This window comes from Esox lucius, chromosome 8 (genome assembly GCF_011004845.1).
Source record: "Esox lucius isolate fEsoLuc1 chromosome 8, fEsoLuc1.pri, whole genome shotgun sequence".
NCBI lineage: Eukaryota > Metazoa > Chordata > Actinopteri > Esociformes > Esocidae > Esox > Esox lucius.
In genome coordinates this window covers 33,758,638-33,786,281 of record NC_047576.1, presented here as the reverse complement: position 1 = coordinate 33,786,281, position 27,644 = coordinate 33,758,638, and the positions used below count along the sequence as shown (strand labels likewise).

The 27,644-nt window shown below is 43.9% G+C and overlaps 2 protein-coding genes across 4 annotated transcripts in view; one reads left to right on the top strand and one right to left on the bottom strand.

Moving 5' to 3' along the window:
• Positions 1–11,905: 11,905 nt before the first annotated feature.
• Positions 11,906–15,640, top strand: tm4sf4 (transmembrane 4 L six family member 4). Its single transcript, XM_020044306.2, has 5 exons — positions 11,906–12,195; positions 12,922–13,011; positions 13,707–13,843; positions 13,991–14,174; positions 14,600–15,640. The coding sequence occupies exons 1-5, from the start codon at positions 12,022–12,024 to the stop codon at positions 14,618–14,620; spliced, it is 606 nt and encodes a 201-aa protein (XP_019899865.1). The 5' UTR covers positions 11,906–12,021; the 3' UTR covers positions 14,621–15,640.
• Position 15,641: 1 nt separating this feature from the next.
• The window catches only part of wwtr1 (WW domain containing transcription regulator 1), a 47,228-nt gene continuing 35,225 nt past the window's right edge, over positions 15,642–27,644 (bottom strand). Inside the window, exons 3-7 of one of the 3 annotated variants that reach the window (XM_020044305.3) lie at positions 25,800–25,913; positions 21,059–21,312; positions 19,658–19,788; positions 19,258–19,373; positions 15,642–18,530 (exon numbers count right to left, since the gene is read on the bottom strand). In XM_020044305.3, the coding sequence (XP_019899864.2) occupies positions 18,346–18,530; positions 19,258–19,373; positions 19,658–19,788; positions 21,059–21,312; positions 25,800–25,913 (800 nt within the window). In that variant the 3' untranslated portion in view covers positions 15,642–18,345. Of the gene's footprint in view, positions 18,531–19,257; positions 19,374–19,657; positions 19,792–21,058; positions 21,313–25,799; positions 25,914–27,644 lie in introns of all 3 variants that reach the window. The other 2 variants (XM_020044304.3, XM_010905772.5) reach the window with 2 other exon arrangements.

Genomic DNA, 27,644 nt, shown 5'->3' with positions numbered 1-27,644 from the left:
ACAGGAACAGCAACGGTCCCCCCAAACCAGGTAATCCGCAGGTGTGGACCAGGACCTCACCTCCTTCTAAAATTTAAAATTGGAGGAAACTGAGAAAAGTTAGTAGTACATCCCTCATGTCCCCCAGCACAATAATATAGCAGCGTAACACCTTGGAAACTGAGACGGGGGGGTCCGGTGACACTGTGGCCCTACCCGGGGGAGGCCCCGGACAGGGCCCAACAGGCAGGAAATCAATCCAACCACATTGCCAGGCATCAACCAAAGGGACACCCACCAACCGCAACCCCCCTGAATGAGAGCCGAGTATTGCTAGCAGCGTACAGCCCAACTGCACAAGTGCGCAATAGAGAGACAACAACAAGCCAGTGACTCTTCCCCCGAAGGGCATTGGAGGGAGGGCATCCCAGTGGCGACGAGAGCCCACCTGGCAAGACAGCAAGGGTGGACAGTATCAAGCCTACTTGTCACCTTCACGCCCCCGGGCCAGGCTACACCTAATTATAAACCGTGCTGTAGAGATGAGTTTTTAGTAGACACTTGAAAGTTTGCACTGAGTTTGCATTTCTAACCTTAATTGGCAGATCATTCCACAGGAGTGGAGCTCTATGAGAAAAGGCCCTGCCGCCAACTGTTTGTTTAGAAATTCTAGGTACAATTAAAAGGCCTGCAATTTTATTTATTTTTACCTCCCTGGTGATCGTCTCAATCTCCACGTCAGAGAAGTTTCTCTTTTTTGCCGTCTTCTGTGTGTCCATGGCGTAAAATGAGGGCGTGGGGGAAGCGGAGACTTGAATATATGAGGGCGTGTTATTCTAATGACGATCGTTTTCAGCCGCTGCATTTATCAAGGGCAGGTATTGCGTACACCTGGATTTTAAAGGTACGCACAGATTCATAAATCAGGCGGTGAGAGTAGTGTAAGCAAAATCTTACGCCAACATATACGCCCGTTTCTACGCAAGAATGATAAATGAGGGCCACTGAATGGTCTGTATCATTAGACCTACTCCAGTTTTCAATTTCACATGATTCATTAGAAATCATAGTAAAATGTTGATTGTATGCTCAATTATTATTGGAGCTCAGTTAAGAAAGGTTCTTAATTTTGATCAATGTTAATCAACCTTTTATTAATTTATTACGTCCTTGTTAAATAATATATATATATATATATATATTTTATATAGGCTACATTACTTAACCAAAATCTTTGAATTGTTGTATATATTGGTTTTCAGGAGAAGAAAATAACAACTCTTTTTAAAATTGATAATATTTCTTGAGCATCAAATTGATAACATCAGTAGGCTAGCTATTTTAGAATGTTTTCTGAAGGATCATGTGACACTGAAAATCAATATTTATTTGATCAAAATCAGCTTTGATTACAGGAATAAAGTACACTTATATATATACACTATATGTTCACATATAAAAATGCACTATTATTGGAATAATATTTCACAATATTACTGTATTTTTGATCAAATAAATATTGCCTTAGTGAGCATAAGAGAACATAAAACTTTGAAAAACACTTTTTAAAACTTTTCACTGGTAGGCTACTGTGTGTGTATTTATGTTTCTGTGTGTTTGTATCATTTAATGACTACTACTACTACTATCATTATTATTATTATTATGTATGTGGAAACTCATGACTCAATTAAGTCAAAATGATTTAACTTTTCAAAATTATGTACTATAGAACATTCCATTAATCACAAAAAAAAATTAAAATAAAATACAATCAGGAGACACTGAAGTGAAGATAATTGTTTAGTCAACAAATTATGTGATGACAGAACGTCTTTGTCAATTCTACTTTAAAAGTGTACTCGCCTCGAGGATAGTTTAGCTGTTTTCTTGCCCAAAATGCTGAAGTTACATTTAAACTACAAATTGATGGCACATGTGCACAAATCCATTTTGCTCAGAGAGAGTGGCAGAAAAAGTGACATAGGCCTAATATCCGAACAACATGACGTTTATATTAAACACTACAGGACTACAAAAAACACTGATAAGAAGTTGCATGATGTTCTATTAAATCATATTTATTAGCATCTAACATTTTAGAGATTGAATAGACAAAACCGAAATAAAATGCTCATAGGCTATAGGCTACTGACTAACTTCACACAAAAATACAGAGCTGTCTATAACTATTTTTGATCTTGTGACCATTGATTTATCTATTTTATTCAGTCAGCCTTATTTGTAGCCTATAGGTCTAATAAATATTAACATTAATTTGATTTAATTTCTGATATTTTAAAACCCAATGCAGCACAAACGAAAATGTTAATGGCACAAACCACCACAAACGAAGCACAAACGAACAAGACAATTTTGGGTGAATTTGGAGCATGTGGGGGGCTGGTTGACCTCAGATTGACCAATTTTTTTTATTTTAGTATCTAAAAAACGGAAGCAGCACAAACGAAAATTTTTGGGTGAATTTGGAGCATGTGGGGGGGCTGGTGACGTCATCTCTATAATTCAATGTCTAATATTTTAAAACCCAAAGCAGCACAAACAAAACTTTTACCGGCACAAACCAGCACAAACGAAGCACAAAAGAACGAGACTATTTTTGGTGAATTTGGAGAATGTGGGGGGCTGGTTGACCTCAGATTGACCTACAAATATTATTTTAATATTTAAAATACTGAAGCAGCACAAACAAACCTTTTTACAGCACAAACCAGCACAAATGGAGCACAAACGAACAAGACTATTTTGGGTGAATTTGGAGCATGTGGGGGGGCTGGTGACGTCATCGTCTATAATTCAATGTCGAATCAGCACACCTGGTCCTGATCCGGCCTTACACCACTACTTTAGCTGAGACTTGACAGCCAGTCCCTGCCGGATCGTTAGATCACACTTGTATGTTGTACTCGTGTTTCTGACTAAATACTCTGTTTTTGGTCTATTTGCTTGTTGTTTTTTCCTCTGCCTGCTCGTCTGATTCCTGTCTCCCTCTGCTTCCAGGACCACGCCCTGAACTTCCCTTCACTCCTGCCAGACTACCGGAACGGTCTACATCCTCTTAGGAACACACCACCACTCCATCAAGCATCCCGTCCTCACTGTTCTGCACGCCTGCCATAACCCATTTCATCACCGGACTGTGCTCAATAAATACTTATTTTTCTCACCACCTACCTTGTCTGGGTCTGCGTTTGGGTTTGGAACCTGGGTTCTCTGACACTTGCCAAACATTTCTTTAGGTCCGCTCAACCTTAAATAAAATAGTTTTTTTTGCATGATCAGTCATGTTCTCAAAATCAAGTGGGGATGATATTCTGTTTAATACAGGCCTTATTGTTTCCTCTCCAACCATAGCTCTATTCTGGTTTCGTCACTCCAAATTACAGTGTGCCAGAAGCTGTGAGGCATGTCAAGGTGTTGTCGGCCATATTGTAACCAGGCTTTTTGTGGCATTGGAGCAGTAAAGGTTTCTTTCTGGCAACTCGACCATGCACCTCATTTTTGTTCAAGTATCGTCGTATTGTGCTCCTTGAAACAACCAAACTGTCTTTTTCCAGAGCAGCCTATATTTCTCCTGAGGTTACCTGTGTTTTTTTTTCTTTGTATCCCAAATAATTATTCTGGCAGTTTTGACCTTGGCTTGGTATCAAGAGATCCCCGAATGTTCCACTTCTTAATAAGTGATTGAACATTACTGACTGGCAATTGCAAGGCTTTCAATATCTTTTTATGTCAGTTTCCATCTTTATAAATTTCCATTACCTTGTTACGCAGGTCTTTTGACAGATCTTTTCAGCTCCCCATGGCTCAGTATCTAGCCTGCTCAGTGCATCCACGTGAGAGCTAACAAACTCATTGACTATTTATACACAGACACTAATTGCAATTTAAAAAGCCACAGGTGTGGGAAATTCACCTTTAATTGCCATTTTCACCTGTATGTGTCACAGGTGAAAAAGGTGTGTGTCTGTAACAAGGCCAAACATTCAAGGGTATGTAAAATTTTGATCAGGGCCATTTTGGTAATTTCTGTTATGATTTAAAAAGGAGGCAAACAACTATGTGATAATAAATGGCTTCATATGATAACTATCCTTAAATAAAATACAGTTTTTTTGTGTGATCAGTCATGTTCTCAAAATCAATGCCAATATTTCACAATTTCTGCCAGGGTATGCAAACTTATGAGCACAACAGTATAGGCAAGACACCCCTAGGCTCACATTCCACCAGTAGTCTCCTTGTCTATATACACTAAATCAGAATCTGGGCGGAGCACTCCTTGTATTTTTGGAATTAGAGAGGCTACCTGATTCTTGGCAGGATGGATCAGTTAGGGTGTTTTTACTTATCCTTTCTTTGCTTTGGACCTGCTTTTCCCAATTGTACTGTACATGCACAGAGACTCCAATAAATCTCTTTACGTTAATACCTAGTTTTCTTGTCTCTATTTAGCCTCTCCATTAAAAAGTAGCCAAACAACTATGTGAATATTCAAGTGAATGGGTAAGTTTGTCCAAATTGTTGACTGGTACTGTATATTACCAGTTTTTTTCAGGTAATCGGCTAGCAATTTCACCAAACAAATATCAAGAAATATTGCAGCAGTTTATCTTTCCAATACATTTGAGAAATCCGCAATGGGACTGAGCGCGAAATAGCTTCAGTGACTTCTTATAGTACAGACCGCGGTCAGTCAAAAGGAGATGCAGTTTGACAGATTGTCAGATCCTCCAATCATCACGCGGATGCCCGGAGTCCGGGCCAGCCCACTCCTCATTTACCCCCAGAGACGCTGAGTGCCCGTGGGCGGGACATAATCACAGCATTTATCCAATCACTGTCTACTTTCGGAGCACTGAAAAAAACTGTTCTAAGCAGCCCAATTGAAGTCAATGGACGCTCAGCTTCAACAGGGAAATGCACTGAGACGCTGCAGGATTGTATGAGAAGAAAATCGAGTCAGCCGACCTGTAGCTGATTCTGAAATAACTAGTTTTAGAGATGAATGAGTTTTAACAAATTTTTTGTCAATATAATGTTTACACAATAGCACATATTTGACCAACATTTTTTTTGACATTATAGGGGAAGCCTTGCAGTCTTAAAAAAATCCCCACTTCCTTACACAGCTCTCTGGTCTTGGCCATTGTGGAGAGGTTGGAGTCTGTTTGATTGAGTGTGTGGACAGGTGTCTTTTATACAGGTAACGAGTTCAAACAGGTGCAGTTAATACAAGAAATGAGTGGAGAACAGGAGGGCTTCTTAAAGAAAGACTAACAGGTCTGTGAGAACCAGAATTCTTACTGGTTGGTAGGTGATCAAATACTTATGTCATGCAATAAAATGCAAATCAATTATTTAAAAATCATACAATGTGATTTTCGACAATGGTCATTGTTGCAGCGGCTGCTCGGAGCTGTGGCCGTAAGGTCTCCGGTGCCTGTCGAGGCGGCAATCCCAGAACCCGGTGGTGGACACCGGAAGTAAGGGATACCGTCAAGCTGAAGAAGGAGTCCAATCAGGCCTGGTTGGCTTGTGGGACTCCTGAGGCAGCTGACGGGTACCGACAGGCCAAGTGGACTGCAGTCCGGTTGGTTGTGGAGGCAAAAACTCGGGCCTGGGAGGAGTTCAGTGAGGCCATGGTGAAGGACTATCAGCTGGCCTCGAAGAAATTCTGGCAAACCGTCCGGCGCCTCAGGAGAGGGAAACAGTGCCCTATCAACGCTGTTTACAGTAGAGGTGGGCAGCTGTTGACCTCAACTGGGGATGTCGTTGGGTGGTGGAAGGAGTACTTCGAGGATCTCCTCTATCCTGCTGTCACGTATTCCATTGAGGAAGCAGAGGATGAGGGCTCAGAGGTGGACTTGTCCATCACCTGGACTGAAGTCACAGAGGTAGTCAAGAAACTCCTCGGTGGCAAGGCACCGGGGGTGGATGAAATACACCCTGAGCACCTCAAGTCTTTGGATGTTGTGGGGCTGTCTTGGTTGACACGCCTGTGCAACATCGCGTGGCGGTCGGGGACAGTGCCTCTGGGATGGCGGACCGGGGATGGTGGTCCCTCTTTTTAAGAAGGGGGACCGGAGGGTGTTCCAACTATAGGGGGATCACACTTCTCAGCCTCCCCGGGAAAGTCTATGCCAGGGTACTGGAGAGGAGAATACGGCCGATAGTAGAACCTCGGATTCAGGAGGAACAGTGTGGTTTTCGTCCGGGCCGTGGAACACTGGACCAGCTCTATACCCTCTATGGGATGCTGGAGGGTTCATGGGAGTTTGCCCAACCAATCCACATGTGTTTTGTGCATTTGGAGAAGGCATTCGACTGTGTCCCTCGCGGCATCTTGTGGAGGGTGCTTCGGATATATGGAGTCCTGGGTCCTTTGCTAAGGGCTGTCAGGTCCCTGTAAGACCGAAGCAGGAGCTTGGTCCGCATTGCCGGCAGTAAGTCAGACTTGACTTACTGGTTGGTGCAGAGTGCCTGCCTCAAGTGGAGGAGTTTAAGTATCTAGGGGTCTTGTTCACGAGTGAGGGAAGGATGGAACGGGAGATTGACAGACGGATCGGTGCAGCTTCTGCAGTAATGCGGTTGATGTATCGGTCTGTCGTGGTGAAGAAAGAGCTGAGCCGCAAGGCGAAGCTCTCGATTTACCGGTCAATCTACGTTCCTACTCTCACCTATGGTCATGAGCTTTGGGTCATGACTGAAAGGACAAGATCCCGGATACAGGCCGAAATGAGCTTTCTCCGTAGGGTGGCTGGGCGATCCCTTAGAGATAGGGTGAGAAGCTCGGTCACCCGGGAGGAGCTCAGAGTAGAGCCGCTGCTCCTCCACATTGAGAGGGGTCAGCTGAGGTGGCTTGGGCATCTGTTTCGGATGCCTCCGGAACGCCTTCCTGGGAAGGTGTTCCGGTCCCGTCCCACCGGGAGGAGACCCCGGGGAAGACCTAGGACACGCTGGAGGGACTATGTCTCCCGGCTGGCCTGGGAACGCCTCGGTGTCCCCCCGGAAGAGCTGGAGGAAGTGTCTGGGGAGAGGGAAGTCTGGGCATCCCTGCTTAGACTGCTGCCCCCGCGACCCGGCCCCGGATAAGCGTAAGAAGATGGTATGGGATATATCTTCTTGGACAACTGCCATATCATCAACATCCTTCAGTAAAAAAATAATCTATTTAGGGAATTATTAATAATTTTAAAAGATAGCTGGTGTCTGGTTTATTGCTGGTCTGAGAGCTGGGAGTGAAACAGGAAACCAGGATTTGGGAACAAGCATTGCCACAGGGAAGCCCCAGACCCAAAGTTTAAACATCAACCCATTATAGAGGAGAAATGTATGTGGTTTGTGTGTTTTTTTGTTTGCAATGTTACAGGCATTATAGTAAGGTTTTGCCTTTTTGAGCCATGACCAAGTGGCAATGCTCCTACCTCCAAACACAAATCCCCCCCCCCCCCCCTGCGGAAACACCAGAGTTAAAATCTCTTCTCCACCATTAACTAATGTTTCTCTACTTACATAATATTTAATATATTCTGCAGATATTCTTATCCTGCGTTGCAATTCATAAAAAATATTAATTCATATTATAACCTGTTTCCAAAAAAGTTGGGACACTGCATAAAATGCAGATAAAAACAGAATGCAATGATGTACAAATCATTTATCCCTGTATTTAATTGAAAATAGTAAAAGACAACATATCAAATGTTGAAACTGAGAAATGTTATTGTTTGGAAAAATACTTGCCAGCAACACATTTCAAAAAGGTAAGGTTTTTATTATACATTTTTCCCCCTCGAAGATTTCAGTTTGTTTTTCAATTGAATTGTTCACATTTTAGGTCACATTAAGAGTGGAAAAAGTTCTGACATTATTTATCTTTGTCTCATTCTTTTACATCACAAAAACCTGGCATTTTAACATGGGTCTGTAGACTTTTTATATCCACTGTATGTAACATATTTGAGAGAAAGTTGATATTATATGTTGTGTACCACAATGTTAGACTTTGGGACAGGTATTCAGTTTAATACCTGGCCCCTAGCAGTATTATTAGAAAGTAAGGCATTGATTTTCAACTATATATTTCTGTGTACCCAGAGGATTTTAGCTCCACTGACAAATTATTCTCATCGCTGCTTTTTGCGAATGATGTGGTCCTGATGGCATCAATGGTCTGTGACCTTCAGCACTCACTGGATCGGTTTGCAGCCGAGAGCGAAGCGGTTGGGATGAGGATTAGCACCTCTAAATCTGAGGCCATGGTTCTCAGCAGGAAACCGATGGAGTGCCTTCTCCGGGTAGGGAATGAGGCGTTACCCCAAGTAAAGGAGTTCAAGTATCTCAGGGTCTTGTTCGCTAGTGAGGGGACAATGGAGCGGGAGATTGGCCGGAGAATCGTAGCAGCAGGGGCGGTATTGCATTTGCTTTACCGCACCGTTTTGACGAAAAGAGAGCTGTGCCGGAAGGTAAAGCTCTCGATATACCGGTCAATTTTCCTTCCTAGCCTCACCTATGGTCATGAAGGCTGGGTCATGACCGAAAGAACAAGATCGCGAGTACAAGCGGCTGAAATGGGTTTTCTCAGAAGGATGGCTGGCTTCTCCCTTAGGGATAGGGTGAGAAGCTCAGCCATCCGTGAGGAACTTGGAGTAGAGCCGCTGCTCCTTTGCGTCGAAAGGAGCCAGTTGAGGTGGTTCGGGCATCTGGTAGGGATGCCCCCAGGACGTCTCTCTAGGGAGGTGTTCCAGGCACGTCCAGCTGGGAGGAGACCTCGGGGTAGGCCCAGGACTAGGTGGAGAGATTATATTTCGGGATCCCCCAGTCAGAGCTGACAAATGTGGCTCGGGAAAGGGAAGTTTGGGGTCCCCTGCTGGAGCTGCTGACCCCGCGACCCGATACGGATAAGAGGATGAAGATGAGATGAGATGGAGATGAGAAGACAAATTATTTATTTGTATTAGTGATCTACATTTTTGTCGAAACTTCCTCCAGCAGTTAAATCAAAATAAGACAGAGATAATTATTGTTGAGACAACGGCAATGAAAGAGAATCAGCCAGCAATTTTTAATTCACGTTCACTCAAAATAAAACACAAGGTCAAAACTTATAGATTATTTTGGGATTGTGTGCGCAACTTGGAGTCACTTATTAAATGTGACAAAACAGCGTTTTATCAGTTAAGGAACAATGTCGAGGTGTGTTGTTTTCTTCGTGAAGCTGATAAGAAAATACTTATTGATGTTTTTATTACAAGCAGGCTTGACTGCTGTCATGTTCTCTTGTCTGGTCTACCCAAGAAAGCCATTGGTAGACAAAAAAATTGTACTGACCATGGATACGCTTAAAGGTTACCAGAGTTTTAGAATTGAGGTCAACTGGCACTGGTCAACTGACACTGGTCTTTTAACTACCCCAAAGCTGAGGACTAAAAGATATTGAGAGGCAGCATTTAGCTTTTATGCATGCTGCCTTTGGCATTGCCTGCCAGAATACTTAAGGAAGGCTGTAGAATAATACTTTTTTAGTTAGTTCTTCCCCAGGGTGTTCTTAGTTTTGGTAAGTATTGGTAAGCTTTATTCATAAACTTTAGTCTTTAACCTCATGTTTTGTTACAAATCATGTTTTTACAAAAAAATACTGCTTTTATAAGAATCTATTCCTTCATTGTTATTTCTTTTTATACTTTTATGTGAATCGCATTGTGCTACTACTGCAGTGCTGCTTGAAAGTATGTTAAGTTTAGGTTGGCGTTTTTTTTGTGGTTCTGAGATATTTTGGAAGGGTGTCCACTAGGCCGAGTTGCTGTCATGTTAAATGTGTAAATTATTTACGTAATAGTGGGCTGGCTGAACTCAAATCTTTATAGTGCATTCACCTAACACCAAACTGACCAGGTTTATTGTCACTATTAATCAGAGAACTGCCTAAACTGTTTCCTAAAGAGCCCTCCTTTGATTGGTTCATTTGGTACCCAATTATTTACCCAACCTTATTCTACTTACCTACTTGATTTAACCAATACTTGGGGTTCACTTATATTGTTTCTTAATTTTTTTTAGTTTTTTATTTAGTTTTTTCTAATACACTCATGAGTTGTTCTAAAGCAACATATGGAATTGATAACTATAAACCTGTTATATTCTTGTTAAATAAAGATTTCATGGTGAACACTAAAAAGATCTATAATTGCACAAGTTGTTCAAATACTTTCAAGCAGCACTGTATGTATTAAATTCACTCTAAAAATAAAGTTTGATTGAAATAATTACAGGATATTAACTTTTTGTTGAAACAGGGAAAATACAATATCAAATCAGGGGAATAAAATCAGAGGAAATAAAATAATTTTAAAGGCATTTCATGTATCATGGAACGCAGTGAAGACCATCATTAGTAAGTAGAGGCAAAGGTGGCATCACCAGGACATTGTGAAGATCACGACATCCCAAAGTTGATGAAAGGGCAAAGAAAATTCTCATGACCTTCTGGGACCTGTCCTACCTAGCAATAATTCCTTCAAATATCTGCAGAGTATGTGCATAAACCCCTATCTGCATTGAAATATACTAACTAAACCCTTTATGTTTGATATGGACTTAAAATGTGTCCAGGATCATATAAACATTTATCCATATCATACTCTACAGAATCTTTTATAGGTAAATGGGAGAAGGAACTGGGCCTATGCAAAATGGGATTATATCTAGAAAGAAAGTCATATCTACTCAATAAACTCTGTAAATTAAGAGCTTGCATTGGCTACACCACCCCAAGACAGGAGACGTATTCCCTGACACCTCTCATGTGTGAGTTTCTGTTGGTACAACCAGTGTCTTCATCTGTACAGGTTTCAAGTCTCAGAGGGTCTATTGTAGGAAGACTGACCACATGACTGATGAGGAGTGCCTCCATGGTCTAGTCTTGGACCAAGCCAGGGGTCCAAGACTCGGAGGCAAAGCTCTTTCTCACTCCGGCACCCCATACTTATTCGGGGGCGGAGCGTCCTCCTTCTCCCATGGCGCCACCTTCTACCCTGGTGCCTCCAGCTCCCCCTGTGCTTCCTGCTGCCTGGACTCCTGCTGCTCCCTCCATCCCTTCGCCTCGTCCTGCTCCCGGGATGTAGCCTCCAGCAGTCCTGGCAACGTCCTGCTCCAGCGCCACCTGCTGCTCCGGCGCTCCATTCTTCTCCAGGGGCGGAGCCTCCACCTGTCCTGACGCTGTGTCCTGCCCCGGGGCCAAAGCCACTGCCTGGCGCCCCGCCCTCCCTGCCTGGGATGTTCTCGTCTTGCGGTTGGAAGCCCGCGCCTTGGGGGGGGTGCACTGTCAGGCCCAGGCAGGGGGCCTCTTGGGATCTCCATGCGCCTGGAAGCCACAGTCAGGACCTGAACACAGAAGTGCGTCTAGGCATCTCTGCGGTACTGTTTTCTGTTCTCCTCAATTAGAGACAGCTGTGTCTCGTTGTCTCTAATTGGGGATCTTATTTAAGTTGCCCTGTGTGTTCCTTAGTTGTCTTTCATGGTTTGGAGTTTGCTTTGTGTTGGCTATGCTTCAGTTTGTGGGCGTTCGCGCTTTTTGTGGTTTTGTGGTTTTGTTGTTTTGCTGTTTGTGTATGTGGAAGTGAAACATTAAAAGGATGCCTTCCCACTACTCTGTGGCTGGGTCCTGCCTCCACAGCTGTGACAGTATTTCCTTAAGCATACTTGCCTTGATCATGTATCTATACAGCAATGGGCTGCAAGTGTGTTCGATAAGCCCATTCTATCTGTCCGTCTGTTCAGGGGTCAGACAGTCAAATCCTGTGGTAGAACATTAACGGGAGCAGGCGGTTGCCATAGCACAGCCGATGATCTATGTTCTTATACGCCCTCCCCTATCTGAGAGGCTGAGACCATTTGGCAGCTCTGGAAACAGTCCTAGATAGGAACCTATAAGAGGGACTCACAGTTTAGTCTGGGACCAGTTTGTGGGGGAGGCATTTTGGACTTTGGAGAATCCCTGTGTGAGTGTTTTGTGTAACCATGTGTTCGGGTGGCTTCGCAAAGTGTCTGGGCATCAGCCTGATCCCCCTGGCCATCCTCTGCGTGTTCTGTAACATCCTACTCTTCTTCCCTGGGGGGATGATCGTCAGTGACAACGCCCACATTACTCCCGAGGTGTGGTACTTTGGGGGCATCTTGGGATCTGGTGTTCTGGTGAGTAGACGGGGGTCCGGGTTCTTTTGACTTGACGCTTTAAATTTTTATAAAAAATTTAAAAAACAAATACATGTGGATTGTAATTTAAACGGTTTAATTTGAACATTTCCAATTCAAAATAGAGAAATGTAAAATTGTATACATATGTGAATGGGGCTTTCAGAAAATAGCTGGACAGCCAGGCAGACATTAGGTGAAGTAATCATTGTAATGCTGTGTGTTTAGGAGCCTGTCTCCTATGTAGAATGGCAAGAATGGTTTCATTCTAAAGCTTTTAACCCATTACAATATGTTCCGGATATTAATTGAAAAGCTGGGCATAGAATGGATGTAAATCATGTACAATGTATTGCAACTGTGTAATTGTGTATATGGTACAATTTAACACACAGTTAAAACCTGTGTGGTTTTATTAGAATGTGATAAAACATTTAAATGTTAGGTCTGGTCTTCTTTGTTACTTAAGCCAACCTGCTAAGGTCCATCCTTCTGCTGATTACAGCAACAGTGTTCTCCATACTAATCAGATTCAAACCAATATGATTCTCCAAGAAAAACTGAACACTTAAAACTGGTGAATAGTCTTCCTGCGATTTTCCAAACTGATGTGGTTTGTATGTCTTGTTGTCTTCAATACTTGTGTTTTCTAATGGTTGTGTTTTATGGTCTGATCTCATTATGGTGTGATCCGAATGGCCATGTAATGCATCTCTTTCTGGACAGATGATCTTCCCAGCACTGGTCTTCCTGGGACTGAAAAACAATGACTGCTGTGGTTGCTGTGGAAATGAGAGTTGTGGAAAGAGATTTGCTGTGAGTACAACTGTACATGTGTCTCACTGTATTTATTTAAATGTAATGTTTATAATGTTTATTGCTGTCTATTTGTATTTATACATATATATTTTACGTGACACATTCATTTGGCATTATGTACAGTCTTGTTTTGCAGTCAAATGCCTTTGGCCAGGTTTGTCTTCAAACATGAGAATTGGTTCTTAAGTGACTTACCTGGTTAAATAATGGTTAAATAAACTGGCATTTATACTGAAAAGGCCTCCAATTATAACAGTAGACAGGACAAACACTGAGCAGGAATGTAGCCACGGCACTCGGTCATCATCCGATCAATAGTATCAATGGGATCTCACACAGAAACCATACTGCATCATTGTTTAAGATGGGGCAGTTCCTGTCAGTTGATTTTGGGGAGGAGGATTGCCTACTGTCACCTTGTTTTTTGCCAACATTATACTTGTTTCAAACAGTTCTTGGTATGACTTCAGACACAGGAGCTGATGATCCAAAAAGTAAAATGTATATAGATCCACACTTATTCTGGGCCACCTTATGGATACTAGCCCTGAAGAGCAGTGTTATCTGTCATATCATTCACTCCATGTTTTAGCTCAGTGGACCAACATGGTCTTCATGAAGTCACTTGGATGGTCTGGGTTCAGCAATGACATTGACTGATTGTTTAACTGTGATTGGTTTCTTCTTCTCAGATGTTCACCTCTATCATCTTCGCTGCATTGGGGGTGTTGGGGGCTGGCTACTCCTTCATCGTGTCTGCTGTTGCCGTTCATAACGGACCGACTTGTCTCTTTTATAATGAAACATGGACCAACCCCTTCAATGATGGGTCGGTTTACCAGAAATGTTTCTTATTTCACTGTTTGTTTCATCCAGTGTACGTAGATCACTAAGTCAGTCAGTCAGTCACCTTCACTACTCGTACACATTGTTATTTGTCTGGTTGTTGAACTTCTTTCTCTCTGTTCCCCACCAGTGACTACTTGTATAACCACACTCTGTGGGACTCCTGTAAGGAGCCTGTGGGCATTGTGACCTGGCATCTGACCCTGTTCTCCATGCTGCTGGTCATGAGCCTGATTCAGGCTGTACTCTGTGCCATCCAGGTTATTAATGGACTCATCGGGGCCATCTGTGGTGACTGCTGTGGCTGCTGCGGGGTAAGAGGATTCACTGGCTTCTGTCACTTTCTTAAGCAAAAACATATTTTAACTCATTTGTTTCCTTGTGTCTTGCAACACATGGGTTGTGGTTTTTATTTCCATCGGGAAACGGGTGTGTAAAAAGTATGAAAATGTATAAGAGCATCAAGTAAATGAGTAAAAAGTACAAATGTAAGCCCTGGTGTGGGACTGGACCTGCATAGATCAAACTCTAAAATAAGTCCAGCCCCCTATTGACACATTTTCCTCATGTGTCACTGTCCTCTCGGCCATATGTCTGACTATGAACTCCATGAGCTTTTCAAATATTTTATAATCCATGATTGTCAAATATATATGTGCATATATATATATATATGTTTGTTGTATTTGAGTGTTTTTAGAGATTTTGGTCACGTTATTTTCTGGTGTTTGTCTTTCAGAGTACTGACGGCGCAGTCTGATGAACTTTGGGCGTTTCAGAAAAAGATTTCTTATATTACCAGCAACATCAACCGGCTTTTATTTACATGTATATTTTTACTTTTTTTCCCTTCTTACAATTTCCTATGTTGAGTATTTATTTAACAAATATGTAGTTCCTTAAGAGAACAAGTATAATACATTTAATGTAATCACTGTAAAGTTTTAATGGAATTACTTTGTATTGGAATTAATTAGTTAATTATGATATACCACATGTAATATCACCCTGGGAACCTAAAGTACTCCTGACATTCGATTCTAGAAAAACACACACACAAAAATATAGGTTTTTGACAAGTGTTTACACAGATGACCACACCTGCGTCAGCCTTATTGATCAGGCATTTGGGTTAGGTCAGAATGTTATCCCGGGTAGTTCCTGTTAATGGAGAGCCATGGTTAGTCTTCCTCCTCTGTGTCAATATTTACTGGACAGTCATGGACTGATGAGGAGTCTGTCACTTTCGGTTATCAGTGACTTTGTCGGGACACCCATTCTTGTTATAAAATTTCGCATTAACATTCAAATTATTCGTTGTGTACAGTATTCAAATATTAATACTTTTTATATATCTGGTTCAGGGTTGACCTAGTTGGCTGCTGTGTTACCAGCCTGGTCCACGAGGTACGGCATGATATTACGATGGTGGTGGATGTTCTGTTCTGTGTAGAAGACACCATCTTATGTTGACTAGATGTTGTGACATTGTGAGTCATTGTTGGTTTTGTGTGAACCTGAACCAGGATGTGAGCATAGAGGTAATAAACGGTATATCTTCTCATATTCGTTCAACTGAAATTCCCATTAGTCAGCCCTGAAAAGGTATCCAAATGGTTGTTTCGACATGTTTGCACAGTTGGTTAATAGGAATTTCAGTTGAAGAGATACTGGGCTCAGAGAACCTCCTCTTTCCCCAGATCCTGTGTCAGTGTAATCCATGGGTGGTGATATCAAGATTGACAGAAACTGCATCAATAAAAACAACAGACGAACCACAGTTCTGACTCCATATTTTTTTATTATATATTTTTTTTAACATTTCACACGACTTTCAATTGTCGTTTTCAGAGACTCCTTGTTGAGGTTACATTATGTCAAAAATAACTCCACACACTGCCATGATAATGTATTCGGCAATTGTGTTAGTGTATGATTTCCACAACCAATTAGCATGCCTCGAACATCCTAAGAACCCTGAAACTACTGACAACACACCTCCTTCCTTCCATTCCCGCCATGCAGCTGTAGTTTAGACACAGCGCTATACTGCACTATAAATTGCTAGCATTATCCTGTTCATTTCATGCCAATCTATACACCTCTAGTCATACTGTACATGCTCCACATCAAGCCATTTCCGCAACCTCTTTATGGTTTTATATAACCTCTGTTCATCATGCTATGTCTGTGTGTCCAAGGATCCAACTCTATCAGGGTCTCCTGATACATGTTGGCAAAGACAATCATTCTGACACAAACGTTACTATCCATTCTCTCTAACTTTTACCTGGTACACCCTTGAAATGTGTCCCCAGTTACGGTGCACAGCCCCGCCTCTCTGGCTTGTGTCAGTAGAGCAGAGACAGGAAACCTCCCTGACACACAGACACCAGGATAGGTGGCTGTCTCATACTGTCACCCAGTCTGATTCTCAATGGCCCTCATCGCCTCTCGCTGGAGTGCTTCTTTTTATAAGCTTGGCCATGGGCAGAAGTTAGCACACTGCTCGCCCTTTCCGAGACCTTCTCCCACAACCCACACCTCTCCAAAGAGACCGGCATTGTTGGTGCATCTTCACGTTGACATTTGGGTTCCCCGAGCACCGCTTGGAACGCCCCCCTGTACCCTTATCTCTCCCTCCCTAAACGCAACACCCTCCCTCCCCCTTAGAAATTCTTCTGCCACTCCTTTCCCAGGATCGATCACTTCCACGCCTTTGTAGTCCTAGCTTTTTACACCACAACCAGAAAAAGTAGAGTCTTGATAAAAGGCCAGTCTATAAGCCTCCAACACTAGGGATAACGACATGCAAATAAAGAAACAGACACAAACGTAGGACAAAATATCAGAATGGATTACGTTAAGGGGAAGGCATGTTAAAGAGAGATCACAATGCCAAGCCTGTGCCAATCCCATCTGACAATTCAGTAATTTCAATGTTTAGGTAAAATTATTTCAGGCTACATAAAATATTATTGTTGCATATTTCCCGAAAGAACAGATGTTAGAAAAGAAATGTTGTCCACTGGGATTTTGAAACAGGATTTACTTTGCAAGCCCAAAGATCGACTGAGAACCAAGTACAGAGGTTGTTTATGAAGGATTATAAAAGCCTCAACGCACATTGAACCAAAACATCTAGTGGGAGCTTCTGGTGATCATCTAACTTCAACATTCACTTCATGATCAGATCTTTGAATCCCTTGCTGATTTGTAGTGCTTTGAAATCTCAATTTCATAAAAAAAGAACAAATAGATCTAAAAAATAAAATAATCATAGCTCATGATAAATACTAAAAATGCAAACTCTATATTATAAGTCCTACAACGGCACCAGATGCAAAGAACCCATCTAGGCTATTCAACAGTATAGAAAAAAGAATACTGTAGCACGATATATAAAAAGTACATGGTATAAAACACAGTTCTACGTATGCATATCATTGCATTACTGAGGCATGAGCTTTTAGTGTTCTAATAGCTACAATGGAATCAGCTTGAGTACAATTATTAAAATGACAAAAATTAAACACATGGTTTTCATTAAAAAAAAAAATCTAACAGAGTACAATTGCAAAGTTTTAAAGCTTTCATAGTGTCACTGTAGTGAATAGGAAACATTCGGTATACAACACTTTGTTCTTATGGCTGCTAATGCTAATGAGGTGACTCCAAGGCCGTGGTTTAAGTGAAAAGAAGCAACAGGAAAAATCTGGTGTAGTTTTCATTTGAACCCAAAATGACAGGTAGGTAACTGTTGGTGACAGATCATTAGAGAAGGTTTTCAGTGCTGTCGCGGCCAGCTGTCCACTCTATACAATCCCCAGATGGCCAGGCAGCTCTGTAGCCAGTAAAGGTGTATGTCAGAACTAAAGTGGCTCAAGCAACAGCTCCACCTATCTGTGATGAAGCCTCGCTGCAAACATTTTGACAGTCATGGCAAAAACACCACCATTAGATACAGTTTTTTACCCCAACAAGTATTTGTTCCACATAGAAATTCATCCCAAGTGAGAAAGGAATGCTGGAAAAATCTACTTAATCTGATCAATTGTGATTTTATAACCAGTGTGGTTGCTCAGAAGAAGACTAACAGAACATACAAAACCAAAACTACAAACTGTTCGCTATACAGTATTCACTCCGACAGGGAAGTACACTTTAATACATGCTATGTTTTGTTCTGATACATTTTTTTGTTCTCTCAAGGCTTTGGTTAATTCTCTTTATATGTTTTGATCTGAACTGAACTCAGATCGGTACGCATTCCGGCAGACCATGTGGGGACAGACAGACAAGCACTAGAGAGATCATGCTGATTTGAATACGGAGCTACACGCAGATGTTAAGAGTCTTTAGAATCGTGGAGTGGATATTTTGTTGTGTTTGTTGACTGTTTGGAAGTGTCTGTGTGTGTGTGTGTGTGTGTCTATAGGTGTTTATAGTAAATATATCTTGTAGAAACGGTGTTTGAATGTGTGTCTACAGCCAGGTGAGGAATGGCTCGCTCTTGTTGAGGACTGACTCTACATCATTGAGTATGGGGATGAGATCCGCTCCCTCCAGGGTCCCCAGATCAACGTTAGTGCCTGGCAGGGAGTCCAGGAAGTCAGGGAAGCGGCTGTGCTGGGGCACATTCATACTGCCGACCTGGGCCATGCTTTCACCTGAATATGGAGGAGACACAAGATTATGCATAAATGGAAAGAGAGAAATGGGTTATTTCAGTTGTTTTCCATGTCAATAAAACCCTGGAACTAAAACTGTCACATGTAATCAGGTAGAGAAACAGAAAGAGAGAGACAGAAAGACAGACAGACAGAGTGAGAGAAATAGAGAGAATGAGAGATATAGAGACAGAGACAGGGAGAGAGGGAGATACAGAGACAGGGGGAAAGGAACCAAAAATGAACCAAAAATGGTTCAGGAATGGTTTGAGGAACACAACAACAAGTTCAAGGTGTTCAGTTGGCCTCCAAATTCCCCCAGATCTCAATCCAATCAAGCATCTGTGGGATGTGCTGGACAAACAAGACGTCAGCAGCAGATCCTTCAAGTCCTATAAGTTGCGAAGTGGGGCCTCCATGGACTTGAAGGATCTGCTGCTAACGGCTTGGTGCCAGATACCACAGCACACCTTCAGAGGTCTAGTGGAGTCCATGCCTCAACGAGTCAGGGCTGTTTTGGCGGCAAAAGGGTACCTACAGAATGTTAGTCAGGTGGTCATAATGTTATGGCTGATGGGTGTATAATGGTGAGGGGGGGCTGTGTTTTACCTGTGGTCATACTGCTATGGCTGATGGGTGTATAATGGTGAGGGGGGGGTTGTGTTTTACCTGTGGTCATACTGTTATGGCTGATGAGTGTATTATGGTGAGGGGGGCTGTGTTTTACCTGTGTCCATCTCCTCCATGTTGTTGAGGAAGTCCTCCGGGGTGGTGGGGATGCTGTAACAGCCCAGGCCCAAGCCACTGTCTGTGCTCTGCTCCCGAGAGTGCTGGAAGTGACCACTGGAAATCACATACACACATTAAAATCCTGACCCCTTCTGGCCACCCACTGTAACAGCATTACAGGTCAAAAAGTGAAAGACAGGAGAAAAGAGAGAAAATAACCGGAGAAGACAGAGAAAGGACTGTCATAGAGAGAGAGAGAGGACAGTCAGGGGAGAGAGAGAGACAGAATAGTCGGGGGAGGGGGAGAGAGAGACAGGACAGTCCGGGGAGGGAGGGAGGGAGAGAGACAGGAGAGAGATAGGAGAGCTGCATATATGCAGAGTCAGGGGAGCATTTGCCTGTTGAGGAAGGGGTCCGATCCGTTAGTGGGCATGTTGCCCTGGGTCATAGGCTGGGAAGGGTTGCCTCCAGGGGCCGGCACCGGGGCCATGCTCTCTGAGTCCATGGGGAGCTGTCTACACAGCGCCACCTCCTAGGGGGAAACAACAGCCAGCATGGGGTGGGGGGGGGGGGGGGGGGGGGAGTGAGAAGAGGGGAGGGGGAGGAGAGATTCCAGATTACTGAAACTATGTTCATTATTGTTCCAGAACATACGTTGGTCCTACAGCAGCACTTCAGAGCAGTGCCTTAACTCGCCCTTTTACACCCAGTGTTTTTCCAGGCCCCGGGTCTTTTAACACAACGTAATATAGAAGTTACTCAGTAGAGCTTCACAGCAATTATCTGATGCGAACACACACACGCCCATGCACAAACCTGAGAAAGGGATTGGCTAACACTCTTAAAGGAAGTGAGCTGAGTTCACAGGTAACCCTAGCTGGACACACAACTCCTACACACAGACACCTGTGCACAGACACGGGCCCACAATGGTGAAACTAGAGGGGAGAAGGGGGGGTTCCCCTTTATTTGTCTACCCCACGGCCCTGACACGGTTTCTGGGGTTGGATCCAGGTCTATATCCTTGCTTGAGGCACTTGCTCAGTCACTTGAGAGACACCGTTCCTATTCACGGGGAACGGCTTTCCATTCATCTGATGGTTTGTGTCTGTAATGAAGGGCTGCAGATTTAAAGGGAAGGGGTTTTCCAGGCTGCTGAACACGGGCATTCGCATGGTCGGTAACACTGGATCTGTATGCACTGAACGGCACACTATGAACTGTTCTGAGGGGATCAATCGGCAGACAAAGTCAGCCCAGAGTCTCAGGGAGGACAGTGGAAAATAGACATACCACTGCCAAGAACACATTCCTGACTCATCACTTCTAGGCAGTCTGAGAAGAGAAACACAGATGTTTTTGCCTCAGATGTGTGTGTATATATACAAACACACCTACCCCCCCCCTCCCCCAACACACAAACCAGCCTTAACAGGTCACAGCCAGTTCTTTACAGGGTGGTCCATAACGAAGACACACACCTGACCTGGCCAACGCCGCAGATGTGTCCAGCCCCATCTCAGGGTGGCCTGACTGACAGCCAACGAGTTCTGGGTAAAACAAAACACATCGTGGGTGAGGTCACTGCCTTGGCAGACGTTGAAAGGCCTTCGTTTCGTAAACAGTGTAGATCAACCTCTCTCTGCTTTCCTGTAAGCCTAGGCGGCCTAAAGCCGCGGAGAGAATCGAGCTGCTAGCTGCTACCCCTTTCAGCCAGTAAGGGATGCTAACGTCAACCTGGACTGTGGGTGAGTCCAGAAGGGTTTAGGAGGTCTGTGTCAAGGTCTAGACGGCCTCACCTGTCTTATCAGCTCCTCCTGCCGTCGCTGGATCCTCTCTCTCTCCAGCTGGATGCGCTGCAGTCTCATCTTCTGCTGGTGCTGCTGCTGCTGCTGCTGCTGCTGGGCACTGACCCCCGTGGCCAGGGGACTGGACAGGTTCATCATCCCAGCCTGGGAGCTCTGCTGCTGGGGGAGGGACCCAGGCGAGCCCTGGGCCTGTTGGGGCTGCAAGGCCTGCTGCTGGAGGTGCTGGTGATGGTGTTGTGACATGACTGTGGAGGGAGGGATGAAGGAGGGGCTGTTATTATTAGACTAAAACAATTGTCACAGAGGAGGACGGGGCATCGTTAGGTCGACACCGCCGCGATACAACCGACCAGGCTGCCCCATAGAACAGTCCTCCACGTGTCCTCCCCATATAACTACCTACTACGGAGTCGTTGAGCTACATTATTTAAAGTTACTACGGACTCGTTGAGCTACATTATTTAAAGTTACTACGGACTTGTTGAGCTACATTACTTCAAGTTACTGCAGACACACTGAGCTACATTATTTCAAGTTACTACGGACACTCTCAGCTACATTATTTAAAGGACACTGATTGGTCAACTGAACAAATAGTACAGTACCTCTCACCACAGCAACGGGAAGGACACAAAGTCCACATAGTGAGTCATTAAATCAGTCGAGCATAGGCTACACGTACAATACACCACACACACGCACGCACATTTAGCAGAGATTACAAGGTGTGCCAAAACACTGCACTTACAATAGAGTACACCGCCCACACTGCATCATCTAGAGTCACTAGTCATATTGACAACTAGTGCTACTCTGGGAAATGAAACCAGGCGGCACCACAGACTAACCTCCAAATACAGGATCTGTACATTGCTATTGCAGACAAAACCCAGTATAGGTTGTTTAACATACAAAAAACGAAGCATCAATTCAGAGATTCGTCTGCCAGCTTCGGCCAGTTAATCATCGGTTAATTCTATCAAAGGTTGGATAATCATTATTGCGCAGTGGTTTTTTGTTTTTATTGTTACCAGTGGTCATTAATAATTGACCGACATCCAACTGTGATACCAGAAAAGCAGACCCTGTAATGGCGATGTGGCTTAATGATGGACGGTGACGCAGTATTAATGGAACCTTCAGGTCTTTCAGGACAGACACTCCACCAGCATGGCGTATTGTATAGGTTTGTACTGTATATTGGGGGACCAATATTACAGACAGGTCAATAGATCCCAGGATTTTCACTCTTTTCCAGGGGGGTTACATTGACCTGTCTGCAATGTTGGGGTTCATGACCCCCCCCCCCCTCCCTAATTCTACACCCCTGTCCACCAGACTCTTGACAGGAAGAGAGAAAGACAGATTGTTAGGTCCGAGGACACCAAAGGATTTAGTACAGTACAGTGACTGCCCACAGTCGTGACAGGAAAACGTCAATCTCGGAGGAAGGTCAACTCTGAACAGGTCATTGCCATGGTCGATGAAACACAAATGGTCTTTAAACTCTGGTATCTATTTCACCGCAGATTCAGCAGTATATTTTAAATAGTACACTATCTTGAGTATATTTTAAATAGTACATTCTCAAACTCTTACTGCTTTCTCCGGAGCACAAGGAGAAGAGGTGTGTGACGTATAAGCCCAGAAAGCAGACAGTGAGTTCTGCTGTGGACACATCCTCTCTTCCCTCTCAGTCTCCCCGCTCTCAAATTTCTCTCAGAACATCTGGTTCCCCTCGCCTTCCCTCAATCTCCCCACCCCAGGCCTCCCTCCCTCTCCTCAATCTGCACCCCCCGCCCTTGCTCCCCCTGCTCTTTCTCCTTCTCTCCTGTCTTCCTCTGTCTTCCTCTGTCCACTCTCCTCCCTCTCCCTCTTGGCAGTTGTGTGGCTGTTTCCCCATCTGTCAGCTGGGCCTGTAGTTAATTTGAAGTCTGGACTGAGAGCAAAGAAACATACGTAGTTTACCTAACCTCCTTTCTCTAATCACAAGCAAATGGGACACTCGAAGGTGCGGGTGGGGGGGTGGGGGGGGAGTATGGGTCTTGACTCCAGAGAGCAGCAGAAAAAAAATGTTTAGACCTCGCTGTCATGCGATGTATGACTTCAACTTCACTGCTTCAAAGCAACACATTGGACCATAAGGTTTTCCTCAGAGCTCCTTAAGGTTGCATAACGTACTTCCCAATTTGGGAATACAGCCCTCTGTAATATTGCTATTTCAAATAATGATGTAATTCCCAGATGAATGCACGTCCATTTTGGTTCCAAAGCTGTTCATCGTAACTCCATGTTGGATCAAGTGGGCAGAGAGGAAACCACCCATTAGGTATTCAAACATATCAAATAGATTTCACTTCCAGCTATTAAGAGGCCGGGGCTGGAGGACATGACGCTCTTGTTTTGTTAGTACAAAATAGCTTGACTGGAGGAATTAGATTTGGATAGGGGCCAGACAGACAGAGGGACGGACGGACACACAAATACACCACAGAACAGCATGTTTAGGTTCGAGTCTAGGACAAGTTTATAGGGCAGGACAGGACACACCCTGTCAGAGAGGAGGCTGTGCATAGCTTAATGCAGTCACGAGTAAAATAACACTCCTCTCCTCCCACCATTTCTCCCCTATCGCTCTTCTCCTCCGACACAGCACCCAACACCCTCCTCCACCTCCTCGCTCCCAATGCAACTTCACTCCCTCCTGTTCCGGGCTAGCACTGGGTGTCACAGCAACCAACTGCCATGATGGAAAACACATGATCTGAGACTAGACTAGAGCAACAAGAAAACGAGCCAGTGCACAACACCCCCAAAGGGGGATGGAGGGAGGGCAGCAGGGAGGAAAAGAGACAACAGGAGTTTGAGATAGAGGAGTCAGGAAGAGAGAGGGAGGTGGAGAAAAGGGGAGCGCAAGGGGGGGCAGTAAGTAAAGGTCTGACTTGGGTTGCTCGTCCAACAAAGACCTTCTTGTTTCATTTACTTCCCAGAAACAGCGTCAGCTGTCCAACAGGGTCAGCAGAAAAGAAAAAAAAAAAAAAAAAAGAGTGGAAAAACAGAAACGCTTCCAGTCCCGAAAATCTGCAACACATTAAAATCTCCATCTCTTGTTGCAAACAAGAGCTCCCTAACACACTCAAACCCGTCTGTGTGTGTGTGAGTGTTTAGTATTTGATAAGCGACAGAAGGGGTCTAATATGGATATGTGGAAGTATGGAGTTTGGGTCTGTGTGTGTGTGTGTGCGTGCGTGTATGTATGTTTGCTTTGGCGTGTGCACACAGGTGTGCCTGTATAGTCGTTTGGGTCTGCTTACACACAATATATTCATTTTCCACCTTATTTCACCAGGTAGCATGACTGAGAACATTCATTTAATAGCCATAACCTCTGAAAAATTAGGGTTAACTCCCTTACTGGCAACAGAAGCATTTATTTCTTCATTTTGTTCAAATAGTCACTTTAGCAACTTTTTGGTGTCTGGTCAGACACTCTGACTGCTACCTGCTGCTCCTCTTTTCACACAGCCTCTGCTTGAGTGGCAACAGGCCTCCTATTTAAGCAGCTGGCAAGAGTCACAGATCGAACCTTTGGGCATGCTAAAACTCAACTAAATGAATTATTTAAAAGGTACATTAACTAAAGACAACGTTTTCCGGGACCTTTCCCACAAGAGTAACAGAGCAATTTGGAACTGATATGTTCTTCTACTGAAGGTTTAAGCCGAACCATACTCCAGGCAGATATTTGAAAATCTGACACCACTTAAACACTACTTCCTTCCACTGCTCAAAGAAAGCTGCAGTTTTGCCTTGTCGATCTTACTACATCTCTCTAGGGACCTGACAGGGTTTTATAGTGAGTAAGAGCTCATCAGAGTGGGAGGATCCCTGGACAATTTCCTGTCTTACCAGAACCCAGTACCTCTTATCAGACCAGGAGATTGCAAGCAAGAAGGCCTACCAGACAACCACAGCAACCTGATTTTGCAGACATTGTCTGTTGGCCAAAGCAACTGGGTACTCTTCTGTTACTCCTCCAGACATAAAATAACACACACCTTGTCAACAAATCATACACAGACCAAAGCATTAGCTCACAAGGAATATGCCCCCCCCCCCCTCCAAAACACACACGCGCGCACACACACACACACGCATGCACGCACACATAAACACTATTTTACTCCCACCACAAACCTATAACACCGATAAATAAAACACTTCAGACTTTAGTTGAAATACAAGCGCAAAAATGCATAAGTCAAGCAGACAATAAAATGGATCAACATGCAGGAATTAAGAGAGCACTGTCAGTGACAGGACACGACAATCACACGTAGGAAGCAGGGCATCACCAGCCTCCGGTGGGAGGGAAGGACAACCCCCTTCATAATCAAATTTGGCCCTCTAATTGGCCATCAGAATCCGACTTGCCACCCAGACAAGCATGTGATTGGGCTTCCCAGTTAAGACTCAAATACCACCACTGTAACCCAGGTTCAGCTCCAGTCGGCTGTCATCCGAGCAAAACATTCCACCAGCTACTACCTACTTACAGGCAAGGCTCTGTCACAGCAGAAACAGAGGGCAAGGAGTCTAGGATAAGGTAAGGGAGATCAACGGGCAGGATTTGATTAGTTCAGCGCTAGTGACTTTTGGGGTGAAGGAGGTTGATTGGTTTGGTTTTGGGAGATTTTTTTGGTGGGTCGCTTGTGCGCTAGATGGTACTTACTGAGCCGAGCATCCACGCGCGGGTCGAGCCAGGACGTTCGCTGTGTTTTGTGGTCAATGAAGTAGGTTTCTCCCTGAGTGTTTTCAGCCTGCTCCCAGCCATCAGGAAGCTGTCCTGTTCACAAGCAGCAGCAACACCACCACCACCACCACAACGTCAGCCAGAATACTTCACATTTACCCAGCCACACCTTTACTATGCACTTTCAGAGAGGTTTAGGATTTGAAATAACATACTATGAAGTTAAAGTACAGATTCTCAGCTTGTGATTTTCACTCAATCTGTTATTGTTCCGAAGTACCAGCCACAGTCTTGGCACATCCAAACAGTTGAGTTTCGATGCTTTTGCAGTTATATACTGACCTCTTGTCTCTGATTGGAATGTGAAAGTCAATGCCGGCCTGTCGGCCCCCCATGTCTTTTTAAGACCTAAAAGTTGGCATATGCACTGGTACTTGCTTCCCTTCCATTTCTTGATAAACCAGTGACAGCTTTTGAGGACACATCCAGCCAAGCGGCCTGCGTTGACATTTCCTGGTTGGCATAGTCAAAAATGGTCCTGCAGAGCGGACCGACAGTATGACACTCTGGTTTAAAAAATGACATTTACAAAGACAATTCCTCAGACCAGCTCAGAAAAGTCTCCACCTGTGGTTCTTCCTGCTTTTGTGTTCTTATAGGCAGATATGAGCAGATTGCAGAAGGGGGCATGGGACTTCTGGACCGGAGTACAACAGCAATCATGCATTTTCACACTGCAGTTTGCACAGGAGATTGTTGGTAAAAAAAATACCACCTTCCTCAAATTTCTGTTAAATTCTCTGACAGAAATAACATTTGAATTCATTCGATGATATCTTTAATTCCTCAGGCGGATATTACAGATACATTCTGCGGGACATAATCTATGTTGGGTTGCAAGGTATTGCACATGGAGTGAGCAACATCTTGAGTTCCTCTTGTTTCATTATTTACCACCCTGACTCTTACCGGAGAGTATTTGTTCATTTTGTGTGAGAGAACCCACAGATGCCACAATGAGTCAGCATGGCTAAAAGTGGAGATGAGTCATGAGTATAGCTTAATCTGAAACAGCTTAGTCACCTCTGACATTGATATACGGTTACTACAGGGTGAGAGGTCATTATCCCTAACACTAGCGCTGGAGAGATAAAGATAGCTTCCCCCATCTTTATTTCAATAGGCAAGTTGATTGAGAACACATGTTCATTTACAACAACAACATTGGAGCAATTCTCCAGGACCTAGATCGCTTTTGATCAGTCTAGATACCTGTACAACAATCATGGCACTCCTGGGTGTTGACAAATTCTACATCACTCATCTGGGAGTGGACAAAATCTACATCATTCCACTGGGAGTGGACAGAATCTAAAGCCTGTGATAAAAACCTGTAACTGGCAACTATAGCTTTGTGTGTTGCCTGTTAAAACCCTAACATAGTGGGCTAACATGTCCATCTGAGCGAAGAACAAAGTGGTGGAAAACATCCATCAGGACAACAAAGGCAGAGAGAATTCCCCTTCAACAAAGACTGGGGAGACTGCCAGAAATGCCACAGTCAGACAGAGGCGGGGGGAGGGAACACATAACTGTTCAGAGGGGGAGATAGAGAGAGATCGAGATAAAGACAGAGAGATAGCCGCAATAAGCAGAATTGGCTCCCCAAGGAGGACAAACTGTGCCCAATGCCCCAAAACGAGGTTGAAACTGAACTTCACTTGTATGATAAATGTATGAGAACATAAGGGGCAGTTTCTCTCCCAAAATCACAAAGAACAATAAAAGATTAGAAAGAAAATCCAATATTGACAAGATCCCATT

Bases quoted from the DNA above. Each gene is read 5' to 3' on its own strand.
- tm4sf4 (XM_020044306.2), top strand. From the start codon at position 12,022: ATGTGTTCGGGTGGCTTCGCAAAGTGTCTGGGCATCAGCCTGATCCCC. The intron at 12,196-12,921 runs GTGAGTAGACGG...CTTTCTGGACAG, and splicing joins TCTTGGGATCTGGTGTTCTG to ATGATCTTCCCAGCACTGGT. The intron at 13,012-13,706 runs GTGAGTACAACT...TCTTCTTCTCAG, and splicing joins GTTGTGGAAAGAGATTTGCT to ATGTTCACCTCTATCATCTT.